At 42.6% G+C, this 14,857-nt stretch overlaps 1 protein-coding gene across 3 annotated transcripts in view; it reads left to right on the forward strand.

Moving 5' to 3' along the window:
* The window catches only part of PUS10 (pseudouridine synthase 10), a 268,922-nt gene that overhangs the window by 200,243 nt on the left and 53,822 nt on the right, over positions 1 to 14,857 (forward strand). For all 3 annotated transcript variants that reach the window (XM_078649298.1, XM_078649297.1, XM_078649299.1), the window contains exons 16-17: positions 8,259 to 8,401; positions 13,896 to 13,995. In XM_078649298.1, the coding sequence (XP_078505424.1) occupies positions 8,259 to 8,401; positions 13,896 to 13,995 (243 nt within the window). The remainder of the gene's footprint in view (positions 1 to 8,258; positions 8,402 to 13,895; positions 13,996 to 14,857) is intronic.

The raw sequence follows: 14,857 nt of genomic DNA on the forward strand, positions 1-14,857 counted from the left end.
TGGGTAACAGAATGGAAATGTTGTGGAATAGGTATAAGAACTTGGGAAGTATCACCATTTTTATGATCGCTACACAACCAGCCAGTGAGAGAGGGTGCTTCAACCAACGTTCCACCTGCCGCTCTAGTGTATGTAATGCAGGGCCATAATTTAGTGAAATAATCTGGTCCGTCTCCCTGTGGACCTGTATTCCCAAATACTTAACTGACTCGTTGCACGACTCCAGGGAAAACTCACAATCCATCTTAGCGGTACACAGCTTTAGAGGAAAAATTTCTGATTTGCTCTGGTTTATGCCCGGGCCTGAAAATCCACCAAAGCGGATGACCTCCCTAACTAGTGGATCCAGATTCTCCTGAGGATGGCCAACATAAAGAATAATATCATCGGCATAAAGTGAGATTAGGAAAGGGTCCGTCTTAAACTGAAGCCCCCTAGGCAGGTGCCGCTCTTGCGATTGCCAGACCAAAGGGTCAAGCGCTATGATGAAAAGCAGGGGAGAAAGCGGACAGCCCTGTCTGGTGCTGCGGGTGAATTTTAACTGAGATGACAGGGTGCCATTCAGTCCAAGCCTGGAAGTGGGTGAAGTATAAAGTAGCGAAGTGAGGTCAGTGAAATCCTTTGCATGCCCATCTTCCTCATAACTGCAAAAAAAAAGGGCCACTCCAAAGAGTCAAAGGCTTTTTCAGTGTCGAGTAAAATGGCAGCTGCCGGAACTTCTGGGGAAATCCTATGTATCACCGCGAAAAGCGTAACCAGATTCCAGATTGTCGATCTGTGTGCGACAAAGCCCGATTGTGCTGGAGAGATAATTTGATCTAATAACAGGGCCAGCCTCATCGCAATCATTTTTGCGAGAATTTTATAATCAAGATTTAACAGTGACAGGGGTCTATATGAACCTCAGGGTAGCGGGTTTTTAACAGGCTTACTGAGAAGGATTATTACCGCTTCGCGCAGTGTGGGAGGGAGCTCCTTTCGTTCAAGAGGTTCATTATAGACCTCAAGAAGGTATGGAGCTAAGAGAACCTTATAGGCTTTATAAAAATTGCCAGTGAACCCATCAAGGCCAGGGGGGGTTCGAACCATTCATGTCATCGATACCGCTGATAATTTCGTCCATGGTGAAGGGTTCAGCTAGAAATTGTTGCATAGCTTTATCAAGCCATACTAGTGCAATTTCTGCTAGGTATTCATTACGGTCCTCAATGCTGTGTGTTACAAGTACAAGTTTGAATAATAATCCAAAAATTCATTCTGTATGTCTGGAGTGCCTGTTAATATCTGTCCACGTGAGGTGCGGAGACCAGCGATATACGATTGTCCTGCCGGGGTCTCAGTAGCCGCGCTAAAGTGCAGCCAGGCCTCTCTCCCTCTCCATATCGCCGTGCAGTAGCATATTTACTTAAAAAATGTGTCTCACGCTCCGCAGCTTCCCTAAATTCCATTTAAAGGGACAAACGACGGCCATGTTGAGCCGGATTGGCCTGCCTGACCTGTTCCTGACCGAGTAAGTCAAGTTGCTTTTCAATGCGAGCTAGTGTACATCGCAAGTGCCCCAACACCCCAGTGTGCTTGGAAATACAGACCCCCCTGTAAATAAGCCTTGAATGCTTCCTATAGCGTGGCCCAGGACTGAACTGGCCCTTTATTTAATTTAAAAAATGTCACAATAGCATAACGAACGGAACACTTTATCTATCAACACCTGCCCGGGGAACCTCCACTGTCTCTCACAACCCTCAGGTCTGAGGATCCCGACCGTTAAAGCGACTGGGGAGTGTTCAGATAGCGTTCTAGTTAAATGATGGTCTGCCCGATACCAAGTTGCCAAATTGGGGGATGCAAGCCAAAAATCTACTTGTATTCAGGTATCATGTTGCGCAGAGTAATGGGTATATGCTAATTCCCCCGGTCGCCACACATAAAGTAGACCAATTGTATCACACAATTCCTGTAAAGCGTGGCGTGCACGGGGTTTAGAGTCTAGGGAGTCGGACGTGCTTTCTCGTGCAGTATCTAATAGGAGGTAAAGACTCCACCCATGCAAATGTAGTCCGCATCCAACTGTACTAACTGCGCATGTAGATCGTGAAAAAAGTCTGGGCTGTCGACATTAGGTGCATATACACCGACAAACGCCATGCAACGGCCCATTAAATGTCCCTTTACCATTGTGTAACGACCCTCATTATAGTTATGTTCCCTAAAAATTTGGAAGGGCAGGCGTATATGAATCAATACGGCCGTACCCCTGGCATACGTGATATAATTCGCAAAATAATGATGGGGACCCCACGACAAGGTAAAGCAGGTCGTAGCTGACCTTGGCAAATGTGTCTCTTGTAGAAATTCGACATCAACTTGGTGCCTCTATAAATAATTAAACACCTGTTTCCCTTTTCTCGCATTGTTTAAGCCCTGTACGTTTCTAAGTGATCATTGTTAGGTCTGAAGAGGTGGACAATTTACCCCACACAGACATGCAGATAATTTAATGACAACAGTGTTTGTGCATCATATTGAGAAATCGACAAGCTTCAATGAGTAAACTGGAGAAAAAGTAATGGTTCACTGTGAAAACAAACAACCCCACCCTCTACCTCCCACTCATCCCTGCTTACCCCAGCGCAGAGAATACCCCCACTGACTAAGAGTTAGAACGTAACTTGTAAGCACCATAGATAATAAGGAAGGAGTACATCAATATACATTCCAACTAGTATATCAGGTTTGAAAGTGATACACACTTGGCTTGCGGCAAAGCTGCGCCAACTACCCAACTTTGTAAGACAACTGAACGCACATTGTTTGCCCTGAAACACTCAGATTAATTAGTCTTTATGTGCTGAAGGTCAGCAGATCCAATAATTCAGAGGAGAATAGTTCCACACTGGCCACCAAACCACTGTGAGGGGGAGAAACTCTTGGAAGGTCCCATGGGCGCCAATGTTCCCTTTATAGTCTCGGCAGAACTCCTGTACTGCTCTAGGGGTATCAAATACGCGGGACCTCCCCTCAACATCCACTCGAAGACAAGCCGGGTAAATCATGCCATACCTGAGGCCTAAGTTGCAAAGTGTAGCCTTCACACCAGTATATTTTCTTCTCTCCTCCTCTACCATAGCAGTGAAGTCCGGGAACAGCGATATTGTTGATCCTTGCCAGGACAGAGTGCCAGCTTCTCTAGCCATCTGTAGCACTGTATCCCAGTCCCGAAAATCTTAAAGGCGGGCTATGATAGGTTTAAGAGGGCACCCCGGGTTGGGGTGAGGGCTGAGGGAGCGATGCGCTTGCTCCACCAGGAAAGTGGGGGTAAAAGACTCCTTGTCAAAGAGGTCTAATAGTAGGGTTTCAACAAAAAGATCGATGCAGCCTGTGTTTGTGGACTCTGGAACACCAAGAATGCGTATGTTGTTGTACCTGATTTTCGCTTCCAAGTCTTTGTTTTTCAAAGCTATACTCTCATTTGGTGGATTGGGCGGCTCCATCCTCCAGATCGGACACACTGCCCTACGCAGTGTCCAGATGTCTCTCATGTGCATCTAATTTAGCCCCCATTGTATTCAGGTGTTTCTCCAAAGTATCAAACCTACCATCCAGAGCCTTGAAACCCGCTCTTAGTTCTTGCATCAGGGCATCCGATCCAGAAGAGCATTCACTGAGCGGGCCACCTCTGCACCCCCTTCAGCCATGACGGTGCTAGGCTCCATGGCTGAGTCGTTCGGTCAGCCAAACTGCAACACTCCTTGCTTAGGGTCCTTTCATACCATGACGCAGCTTATGGTCCAGGCGGTATTTAGCAGCAGTCACAGAGATCACAGAGCTTCGCTGTGAGAAGTTGGCCTGATATATGATGCTCACTAGTTCTAGTGATCACCTTGTATCAGTCCAAACAACCCTTATGGTGATTGGTTGTAAGTCAGCCTTATAGACCAGCTATCCTAATGGTAGCATGGACAAAGCAATCTTAGGCTAAACTCTTTTGGCATGTGAAGCCAGCTGTTTTACCACAATATAACCCCTTGAATACCAAGTGAAAGGACACCACACAGGTTGTTATGAAAATAAACAATATATTTATTAATAACAACACCTCTGAACTCTTTATGAGGTCAGAGGGCAAAGCACATGACAATCTCTTACGAAAAATACTACAAGTTGCACAAAATTACAATGGTGCCCTAGGGGCACGACAAACCATATACTAAGTAAGTGGAATGTGAAAGTCGATAAAAGGAATGGATCTGTCCAGAGGCTGTAGGATCGATGGGACCACGCTACACTAACTTCAGGTAAGTAATAGGAGGCCCACGGAACGCGTGTGCAGGGTGTGAACTCACACGCGAGATGCGTAACAACGTCTATGGACAGTACAGTTCAAGAAAATGGTGAGTACGGACAATCCTGACTAGGTAGGACTAAAACGACTGTGGAACTGGACACTAGGACAGTTAAACTACCCTTGAGCACCGAAATGCTCTTGTTACCTCACCCACGGGCCGCGGGTGCATAGGTGTCAAAGTGCGTCAGGTTCTCGCGTTGAAGTCAATGGAGCCTGAAAGAAAAGATGCTGCAGGCGACCAGGAGGAAGATGTCCGGTGCAATCCAAGGGTGGATTGTTGAAGAAGAAGACCTGAAAGCAGAGGGGACAATGTTCACAGTCACTAGCCAGTGACTGGAGTGGAACCAGGAAGGAACCAGATGTCGTCGTCGCGATCAGGTGAAGAGTGGACGCTTGACTCTGCAGCCACGTGGACCAGGAGGTGTCTTCGACGACCAGGATGGAGGCACGAGCTGTCCCACGCAGGCTCTCGCTGTCGGCGGTGTCGGATCCGGGATCCAGAGGAGAGTGCTTCTTTTGTCATTCTTTTGCTTCGGACTGCTGATCTACAGTGTCCTGCAATGGAGGTCGAACCTAACGCTCTGACTGAGGTTCTTCAGTATAGCCAGGCACCTACCGAACCTCTCTTGCAATTTAACAAAGCCCTGATGGGTATCCTCTTGGGTCATACCGTGCTCTGACTCCCCAATCAACAGGCAGATAGCAAGCCGCCACAGAGCAGCACTGGGTGATCCTGACCTCTTGACCCAACACCCTATAGGAGTCTAGTAGTTCACAGTGACCCACGTCTTGTCTGCTCTAGATCCTGGAGATTGGAGTATAGAGTTTGATCTGCAGGATGCATATTTCCATATTCCCATCCTGCAAATCATTCTAAGGGCTATGTCCTGCTTTTCATCTCTTCCCCACCCTGTTTCCCCCTTACGTCAGAGTGACTGTTAATTAACTATTCTTTAACCTTGCTGCAAGAAGTCAACCTTCTGCTGGCCAAGGGAGCCATTAAGTTGGTGCAGACGTTAGTGAGAGGAAAGGGGTGCTATTCGTGCTACTTTATTGCACTGAAGAACGAAGGCCTCGGCCTATCCTGGACCTCTACACACTCTATGCCTTTCTGTGGAAACACAAATTTAGATGCTCACCCTCTTTGATATTTTTCTGTTTTGGACCTCGGAGACTGGATAGTGCCAAGGGACTTGCAGAACAGGTATTTTTTTATATACCCATCCTACATTTTCACAGGGGTTACCTGTAGTTCACTATGGGGCCAGAGATCTTCCAGTTTCCCATGTTCTCCCTCTGGTTACCTGTGTTTTTTTTGTGTTTATAAAAGCTATAGTGTTGGTTGCTGGTCAGCTTCAAAGTTTCGGAGTACATGTGTACCTGTACCTCGACAAATGGCTGCTCAAGGCTAGCTCATCGCAGTCAGTCGTGGACCACTTCTGGTCATTAGCAGAACTCCTGACGACTTTGAGGTTTTCTGTGAGCAAGCTGAAGTTCTACCTGAGCCTCGTGCAGCGGTTGCCTTTCATTGAAGCTGCAGTAGATTCTGTGTCATTTTAGCATTTCCACCACTGCTTTGACTCCAAGACATTCAGGATATGATCCAGATGTTTCAGGCTAAATCCTGGGTTTCAGTGATGGCTCTGAGGCTTCTTGGACTCCTAGACTTGAGCATCCTCCATGACCTGAACGCCATATGTAATGTACATAACCTTCATTAGAACCTCACGTTTCAGTGGTCCCATCATCAGGGCTGCCTCTTTGACTTCATCCAGATCTCTCAGGAGACAGCTCAGGATCATCTGCAACGGCAGACTGACCTACGGCAGGCCACTTTCACTTACCCACCCAGACTTCACAGTTGTGAGGAGAAGGCAGGAGTTGCACGGTGAGATGGATATCACAAGCTTCTGATCTTTGGTGTTGAGCCAGCTTCGGTCACTGGGGCATGCTCTACGTAGGTATATTCATCACCACAGATAATGTGCAATGTCAAAACAACTCTGGACTGGAGTTTCTTGAAAATTCACAGAGAAACCCAGCCTGAGTGTGATGGAACATGAATCTCTTGTATGCATTCTAGCCTCTACCTCGATTTCTTAAGATGCTCAAGACGGAGCAGGTCAGAGTCACCTTGATCACCCTGTATGATATCCAGAGCATGCCCATTTTCCCTCTGATCCTGCTATCTCTTTGTGAGGACCTCCTGACTCAGCAGTAGAATAGGGTCCTACCCCCAAATCTCTTCAATTTACATCTCCATGCAGGGAGATTGAGTTGCAGTAGTTAACTGCGTTGATCTGCCAACTCTGATGGCCCTTGTTCTCCTTTCAGCCAAATGCCATTAGGTGATATCCCTCTCTCCTTGGTGCTGGGAGAAACTAGTCTCCTGGTGTGTTGGTCATCATACTAACCTCCTTGAGGCCAAACCTTATGCTGTGTTGTTGTTTGTTCTATCATTGGCTCATCGAGGTCTTGCAATGGGCACTGTTAAGGGTGATGTCTTGGCCCTTTCGGTGTGTACCTAATCAAACCTCTGTTTAAATCACATGTTGTGATGCATTTTATCAGAGGTCTAACTTACATCTTTCCCCTGACGCCACTTGTCACGCCACAATGGGATTCAAGCTTAGTGTTGACATTTTGTTTTTGTGCCCATTTTGAGGCAATGCCAGCTGCTCACAGCACCTACTGAAGCTCATAACAGTTTTCCTGATTGCCTTGATTGCGCTTGAGTTTCTACATTTGACCAAGCAAAAGAACTTTGTGTGGATGATCTGCACTTCGTGGGAATATCAGGAGCAAAGAAAGGAAAGTACTCTGTCAAAACAAACAGTCCTCTGAATCAAGATCTAATAAGCACTGGCCAAGAAGCAACCCCCTAAAGCATGCAGGCTCATTCCACCAGGTTCAATGATATTTGCAAGGTGGGTGTTGGATCTGGGCTTCTGCCAGGCTGTGACATGGGCACTGGAGCACACATTCACAAAAGGTAATAACTGGACATTGAGGTATGACCGGAGAGCCATGTTGCCTGCTCGTTTTTGCAAGACTTCCTAATGTGAGTGAATCCACTCTTGAGACCCACCACCTTTGTAAGGGACTACTTTGGTATCTATTCTAAATGTGAGGAATCTGAGATTAGAAGAATCCAACCATCTGATAGTTACTTATCTTTGGTAAGATGGATTCTTTATCTAATTGCCGGTACCTCATTATGCTCCTACCTCCCCCTTCTGTTGACTGTGCTCCTGAACATCGTAAGATTCCAAGTAAGATTTTGGCTCATTGTCACCTGCAATTTCTGAAGTGTTCCGTGTCTGAGGGCACGGAAGGAGACAGATTAAGAAACTGATGTCAGCGTACAGGTATGTCTCTTACATGAGGCTCTGTTCCGTGACTTCCAGGACGGTACAGAGTCACTGCGGAGTGACATTGCACCACCTGTCAGCCGGCTGAAGCATTGCTGAAAATTTCTCCGAATCCAGTCTGATGCCTGGGAATATTCCAAAGGTGAGGAATGGCTTGTAAGATGGTGCCCACCAGAATGTGCATTAACAAAGGTATGTAACGTGTTCTTCCGCATCTGTAGATTTCTCTTTACATTTGGGAAATGCTCTTATCTGTGTTTTATAAATCATAAAATTGGGTATTTTTTATTGTTGTGGTGTGTAAATGTATAAGGAAAAAAACGTTTTTAACTGCCTGTTGTGTTGTTGCTTTATTCCTATTGATTCTTGTGAGTGCCATTTCAGTCATTTTCTGTTATACATCATAGGCTGAATAGAACATAACCTTGGCATGGCTGATGTATTGTCTTCATTTTACTCTTATATAAAAAATATTTTAATTTGCTGTTCTTGGTGTAATTGACACATAATATATTATTTCTTATGTTGACTGCTGCCTATAGGAATTGAAGCTTGATCAGAAAACCCCATTGAGGGTTCTTCATAGAAGACCTCTAGCTGTCCGGACACGCGTTATCCATACAATGAAGACAGATTATGTAGATGAACACCATTTCCGCCTTTACTTGAAAACTCAAGCTGGGACGTATCCTTTTGGCAAATGAAAAGTGAAGACACATTTAAACTGAGCTAGCAAGAGATTCAGTCAGCTATGTTGAGATAACTGAAAAATCCACCTCCCAGAAAAGACTGCAAACTATATAAAAAATGCCTTTTTAAAGTAGCCAATGTACAAGTGTGGCTTTCCACTATGCTGGCTTTTTAGGCTGTTCTGTTCTTAATGTACCCATCCTGTACCTCTTTGTGCCCGGAATTATGGCTTACGCATATGTGGCGGATAACAATGAGAATTACTACATTTGCTGTAAATTGACATGACATGATGATGATGATGATGATGATGATTATGCTAGACATTATAAAACACTGGGCCTTATTCAGATTTTGGCGGACAGGATACTCTGTCAAAATGTGGCATATTCCCTGTCCATGGTATTGCAAGTGCCATAGGCTATAATTGATTTATACTGTTTGTGACAGTGTGTTCCTTCTGCTAAACTCTGAATGCAGCCCATTGTCTCCTTGTTTTACATTAACGAAATATGACATTTTTGTGTTTCCTTTGAATTGCGATATGTCAGTTTTCTTCTTACACTTTGTAAATGCTTAGCTGTGATACAGATCACATACCCGAAGCAAACCACTTTCCTCTAACAGTGCATGTTGATGCTGTCACTTTTTTAAACTGCCTAAGCCATTGCCAAAATACATGTTCAAGTTTGAAGTTAGGTCCCTGGTTCAGTGTTTTTTGTGCATCCTCATCTTCCTGCTTTCATAGTGGAGTTTCATCATGGTGCCTGCTCATGCCAATTGGGCTCTATGCAAATGTAATCACTCACTGTATCATAAGTCAACTGGACGTCTTGGTCTTTCGCGATCTTAAAGTCGCACAATCGCACGGAATTTAGATTTCAAGTTTCAAATGCAGAATTTTAATGCAGTCTGTAGGAACTGTGTACATCAAAAGTCAACATTTTAATTTTGCTCTCTTTGGTGTACAAATTAAATAGGTGGGAATGGCCTGACTTTGGTGTACAAATTAAATAGGTGGGAATGGCCTGACTTTGGTGTACAAATTAAATAAGTGGGAATGGCCTGACTTGTTAGTCACCTTGTTCAACTAAAGTGGCAAAAATGCATTTGCGAGGTTACTCATAAGCCTGATTCTGAGTTATTGATGAGTCAAAGACTAGGGCTGGAGAACTGGGCCCGTTCGTCATTATAGCATTAAGTACATGTTTCCAGAACAGGTCAATGCATAGTAAGAAGTAAAACAGTCTCTTGGATGACACCAGCCTTAAAGTAGTAAGCAAACTCAAGGAATGCAGGAGTCCAAATCTTGGTTATGACTGGTTGTTTTGCTTCCTCCTTTGAGGATTGGGAAGCACCATGGTCTTTGGTACTGCTTAATTCAAGCTGACATTAAAATAGTATTTTCCATCCAAGTAGTGGCACCTTGTATTCAGCCTGAGATGTTTCTGCACATACATCTCCTGATTCCACGATGTCGATGATATTGGGTAAGTAGGCTACACTGACAGCCACTAAAGTCATAAAGAAAATCATAAGGACATTTTTTATAGCTTGAACTAACAATATCTTATAACCTAGTAATAGAGTACCTTCATCATGTAACTGTACCAGCCATTTGTATAGCTAACGGTGGATCCATGACAATTGCAGTGGTGAGTTTCAGATCCAGCTTTATTCATCCACTAAGTTTCCGTAGGCCAGATGCTGGTGATTCTGGTATCCCATCTTACATTTCAGATGTGCAATAAATGACTGAACTTGGGCATCATAGTGTCTCCCTTGAGTAGTAACCATTAGTTATGTTCCAAGATGGCGACCAGGATATGCATTTTGATATACTCTCAGAATCTGACACATTTCAAATGCTAGTTCCTCCTGGGACACTGTTATTAAACTGCTCAGGAGCACATATCAGACATTTCTTAATTTTCTGGCAGCCTCCTCAGTTGGTACTTCATTTGCTCCAATTCTACTTGTTGTCTCTTTGGTGTTTGGTTTTGCTGAAAAATTGTCCTTGTTGTTATTACTATCTTTGGTGTTTGGGTCATCAATTGTAAGTCACAGACTAAGTATTTTGACCTTATGCCCCTCCTCTTTGACTCTACATTGAGGCTTCGTATTATAATCTGTGTGTGAAAGTGGCATTAGCAAGTTAGCCTCTATTATCGTGCTGTGTCCTCAGTATCGTGACAAAAAGACTTACTTGTGTTTCCTAATGATAAGAGCTACACAGATCCATTCAGCCATCCGTTATAGCAGAACTGTGTTTGTTATATACGTGTTCTAGAGCAGCAACAATAGCAATATATTTGTGCTACACCGCATCAGAAAGGTACATAGTAGTGAACCTTGATGATAAATTCCACCCAGCAAAATCATCAAGAGAGCAGAAACAGTTCTGTAAGACAAATATTCATTTGGTGATCTGTAAAATAAAAATAAAAAACAAGCTCCAACAAAGAATACCAAGACGACTTGAAGGTAGCGACGACGACTACATTACTTAAAGGATCTTAATAGAGCATTAGGCAAGGCAGGTTGGTGAATTCCATACTACCTGTCCAAAAGATAGTAGAGTGCCTTGTATCTGATAGTGGACATGTTCATTACCGTTACTCTGTGTAAAATCATACACACCTACCTGACAGTACATTCTTGAACTTGGACTTTATTTTTCTCAAGCTTTTTTACTTTTTTATAAGGACATTAAAGGAATATGAGCCATACACAACACAAAATGGGTAGAATATCATTTCAGTAAATGTGCATAATAAAGAGCGTTTTCTGTAGCGTTGAATAAGTACAGTATGTTAGTCAAAGTTTTGTGCTAATAAAAATTACAAATTTCAGATATTTCTCAGTTTGCAAAGAGGGTGTTATGGAAAGAAGAAATGTAAAAATGCGATAGTAAGACTGTTTTTTGCATTGGAAGACTTTTTTGTCCATGTCAATAATATATGAGAGAAACAGACTTCACTAGTTCAAAAATTTTATCCAAATATGTTTAATGTTTTTCAAATTTGTTCTTGTATTTGTTACTTACATATAGGCCAAGTTAGTTGTGTCAGCTAATCGAAGGCTAGCTGATTACAACTACTTGAGATTACTCCTTTTGCATAAAATAATTCCAAATAGCCATTGTACATATAGAATATTTACATGATTTGTATATGGGGTTTAATATCAGAATTTAATTAAAGCAGCACACCAGAGCATATGTTTCCTGCGGTAGCTTGAAATCAGATGACTAGTTTTTGCTTCAAATAATTTTGCATGAAGATTTTTTGTGGGTTCTAACATAAACTAGTTATTTTAAGGAGTCTGACATTTTGGGGTGTTTGTTGACAGCGCTACAGGTTTGATTTATTTCAAAGCAGTTTCAGAGATTATTCACCTTTATCTGTCTGTTTATATATGTTTTTAGTAGTGTGGCTATTAATATCTGCTTGAGTGTCCAGGGTTCTTCATCTAATTCATAAGAATGATAGCGAAAAAATATATGGGTTTCACTGAAAAATGTCTGGGTATATAATGAAGGGGTTAACATCAGGAGTCAGTTTATTGTTCTGTGATTGTGCAGGCTGGGAAGGCAAGTATGAAGCTGAAAAGCCTTGTTTTGGCATCTTCTCCAACCAGATTATGTTTCATTCTCGCAAAAAGCACAGGAAGTAGTTTGTTCTTAAATATGGGTGCTGTGGCAGAAAATGCGCAGTTTGTGATTTTTATGTTTGAGTAGAGCAGAAGGACGAGGTTTCAATTATTTGAGTAATTTAGACTGAAAAGTATGTCGTTTTGGCAGGATATGTTGAGGGTTTTGGCATCGAGAACTTTGTAGGGTAGCCAGCCACGTGTAACTGTGCTCAAGAAAATAAGCTCAAAGCTTGAAGCAATGCTGGACAGGATAATGCTGAGGAACAAGTAGAGGTTTCCATAGCTTATCAACTTGATGCTTTCTCTATTCAGCGGAGTCGGTCTGTGTAGAGGTGATCCCAAATGAGCCTATGATGCATGAATGGGAGCTCAGGGTCTTCTAAAGCAAAGCTAGTTACAATTTAGCTGGTGAAAGACACTTCCATCTTAGAACACGTCATATCTTGGTACCATCATAGTGGGAGGGGGGGTGTGCATCCTAGAAAAGTCACTTTTTAATTTGTTTGAATCAAATGGCCCCGAATATCCGTTATAATGCTAGGTACATTCTTTCAGAAATCTTCCCCATTTAGGAAACCACCACCAAATATGCACTCTTATCACTGCCCATTCTGCATCCTGTGCAACAGTTGCGATTTGAAGAGGGATACACACAGTGTAGTTTGATCAGACACATCTACTTTGAGGGTGTTTGTAGAAAGATATTTCTCCCCATAGAAAAATGTTAATTATCTCCAGATAGCAATAGGCCAGAAATATATTAATGCACATTTCCCTAGCCTTTCTCCTGCCGACAATGAGCAAGCATAGATTTAGCGTAAGCAAACCTATGCAGAGAAATCTATTCTATTTACAAACTTGCAGCTGAGAGCTTTGAGAAATAAAAGCTATAAAAGGACACAAATTGAAGGCATAAACCTACACCTCTGTTAGTTATCATTGCTCATAATTGTGCCCTGGGTGACTACAGTGGTTCATCGAGATCACTGTTGATGTGGTTTACGATGGGCAGATTGTGATTTACTGGCATTTGACTCTTTGATGGGACTTCATGTTCCAAGTGGTATGAAAAATAAGTTTGGTGTTCCTAGTTTCATAACCAGGCCATTGCTGCCCCCACCCCCGAACACACACAAACACCCACAATGCATTATTGCAGGATTAGCAGAGCTGAAAAAGGATCCACGTGTCCCCAATTATTTTAATAGACATTTTCTGATCTCAAAAAAAAATTGCAGTACAACGTGACAGTGACCAGTGAACATTATCGACCAAGGGATGTCACAGGCCCTGATCTGGGCGATGCACAGCTTGGTCATAAGTCACAGGGCTTACTCAAGACTTGTCTTAAGGTCAGGCCTTGGGCCCAGAGACAGCTACACACTGTCAGTGGCTGTGTACAGGATCATCCAGTTTCTTAATGTGATGTGTTCATTATATAGTTTCTTTATGTGTTGAGTTTTGTTGTCCAGGATGGAAATTCTGTACTGTGATACCACAATTTTAAAGTGTGAAAACCAGACACTAATGGGTGGCAATGCATGGAACATTCTTGTTCATTTATAACAGCTTTGGGCAGCATTCTGGCCCTTGGTTCTCTTGCTTATGTACACAATTACAAATAGCTTTGGCACAGCTGATTGCAAGCTGTCGGAAAATCTCCCTTTTTTGGCACAAGATCCTAAACGTCTACAAAAACATTTTTGCTTTATTGCGTCTCTTTCGTGAAAGTAGCCAGCTCCGGTTCCTAGACAAAGATAGGTAAGGTTCTCATTTCTTGGGCATGTTTATTCGAGTGAACATCTAAAATTCATTTTTCCTCAACCAGTATTAAGCTACGTTAAGGAGTTTGTGCACGGAGACTTCGGAAGAACAAACCCAAATTTGGGCTCCTTAATGAAGACAACTGCTGATATTCTCCTGCTTGACGTGGAGGTGAGTGGTTTAAAATACCAGCCTTTTCTTGTAGTGATTGAATGTAGTTCGCTCTCACTCTTAATGCTGCAGATGTACCTGTAACCCGTGCCCACATTGCTTAATACAGTGGGTGGCATCAATGCATTTTACAGTTATAATGTTAAAGATGACACTATTCTCCTTGATGGAATCTTCACTATTAGTCATAAACACTACATCGTCTTGCCCACGAGTGCGACTCCGGAAAACATTGTAAGAGAAAATATAAAATGTACTTTTTTTTTGGAGAGCTAGTTTAAAAAAAAAACGAAGTATTTCTGACAGCTCATAAAAGACTATATTGGCAAATTTTTGTCTATTTTCGTTGATTAAAAAAAATCACATTTCAAATGCAGAAAAATTATCACTACAAATAATAGAGCGGCAAGAAAACTCATTCACACGCCTTTTAAAGGAAGAGAGAAGAAATAAGGAAAATGTAGCATAGAAGGCAGAAGCCAGAAAGGCTGGGAATACCTCAGCCACTTCTTTAAGGAACACTATACTACAAGTATTCCATCATACCCTGTAGGTGGCAGTTGCACTAGTTCTGTGTCTTCCTGCGCATTAAGCTTGACCATTTTTAGCTTTTTTCGTCTTGTAAATCTTTCCAAACTTTTCAAAAACACCTTTACTCAATGTTGTTTTTATATACAAATAGTTAGTTTTTCCTGTTTTGTGACACGAAAAATATTTGTTACTCATGAAAGCCTTCCTTTTTGTCAAATGTCCTACTTGTGGAAGAAAGAAAGCCTAAACAGACCCTCTAGCTGTCTGTATAGTTTTCCTTCACATCGTCCAAACTCCTGCCAGTTTTGTCAAAAAAGGTCCAGAAGGACTT

The sequence above is a fragment of the Lissotriton helveticus genome, chromosome 6 (genome assembly GCF_964261635.1).
Source record: "Lissotriton helveticus chromosome 6, aLisHel1.1, whole genome shotgun sequence".
Classification (NCBI taxonomy): domain Eukaryota; kingdom Metazoa; phylum Chordata; class Amphibia; order Caudata; family Salamandridae; genus Lissotriton; species Lissotriton helveticus.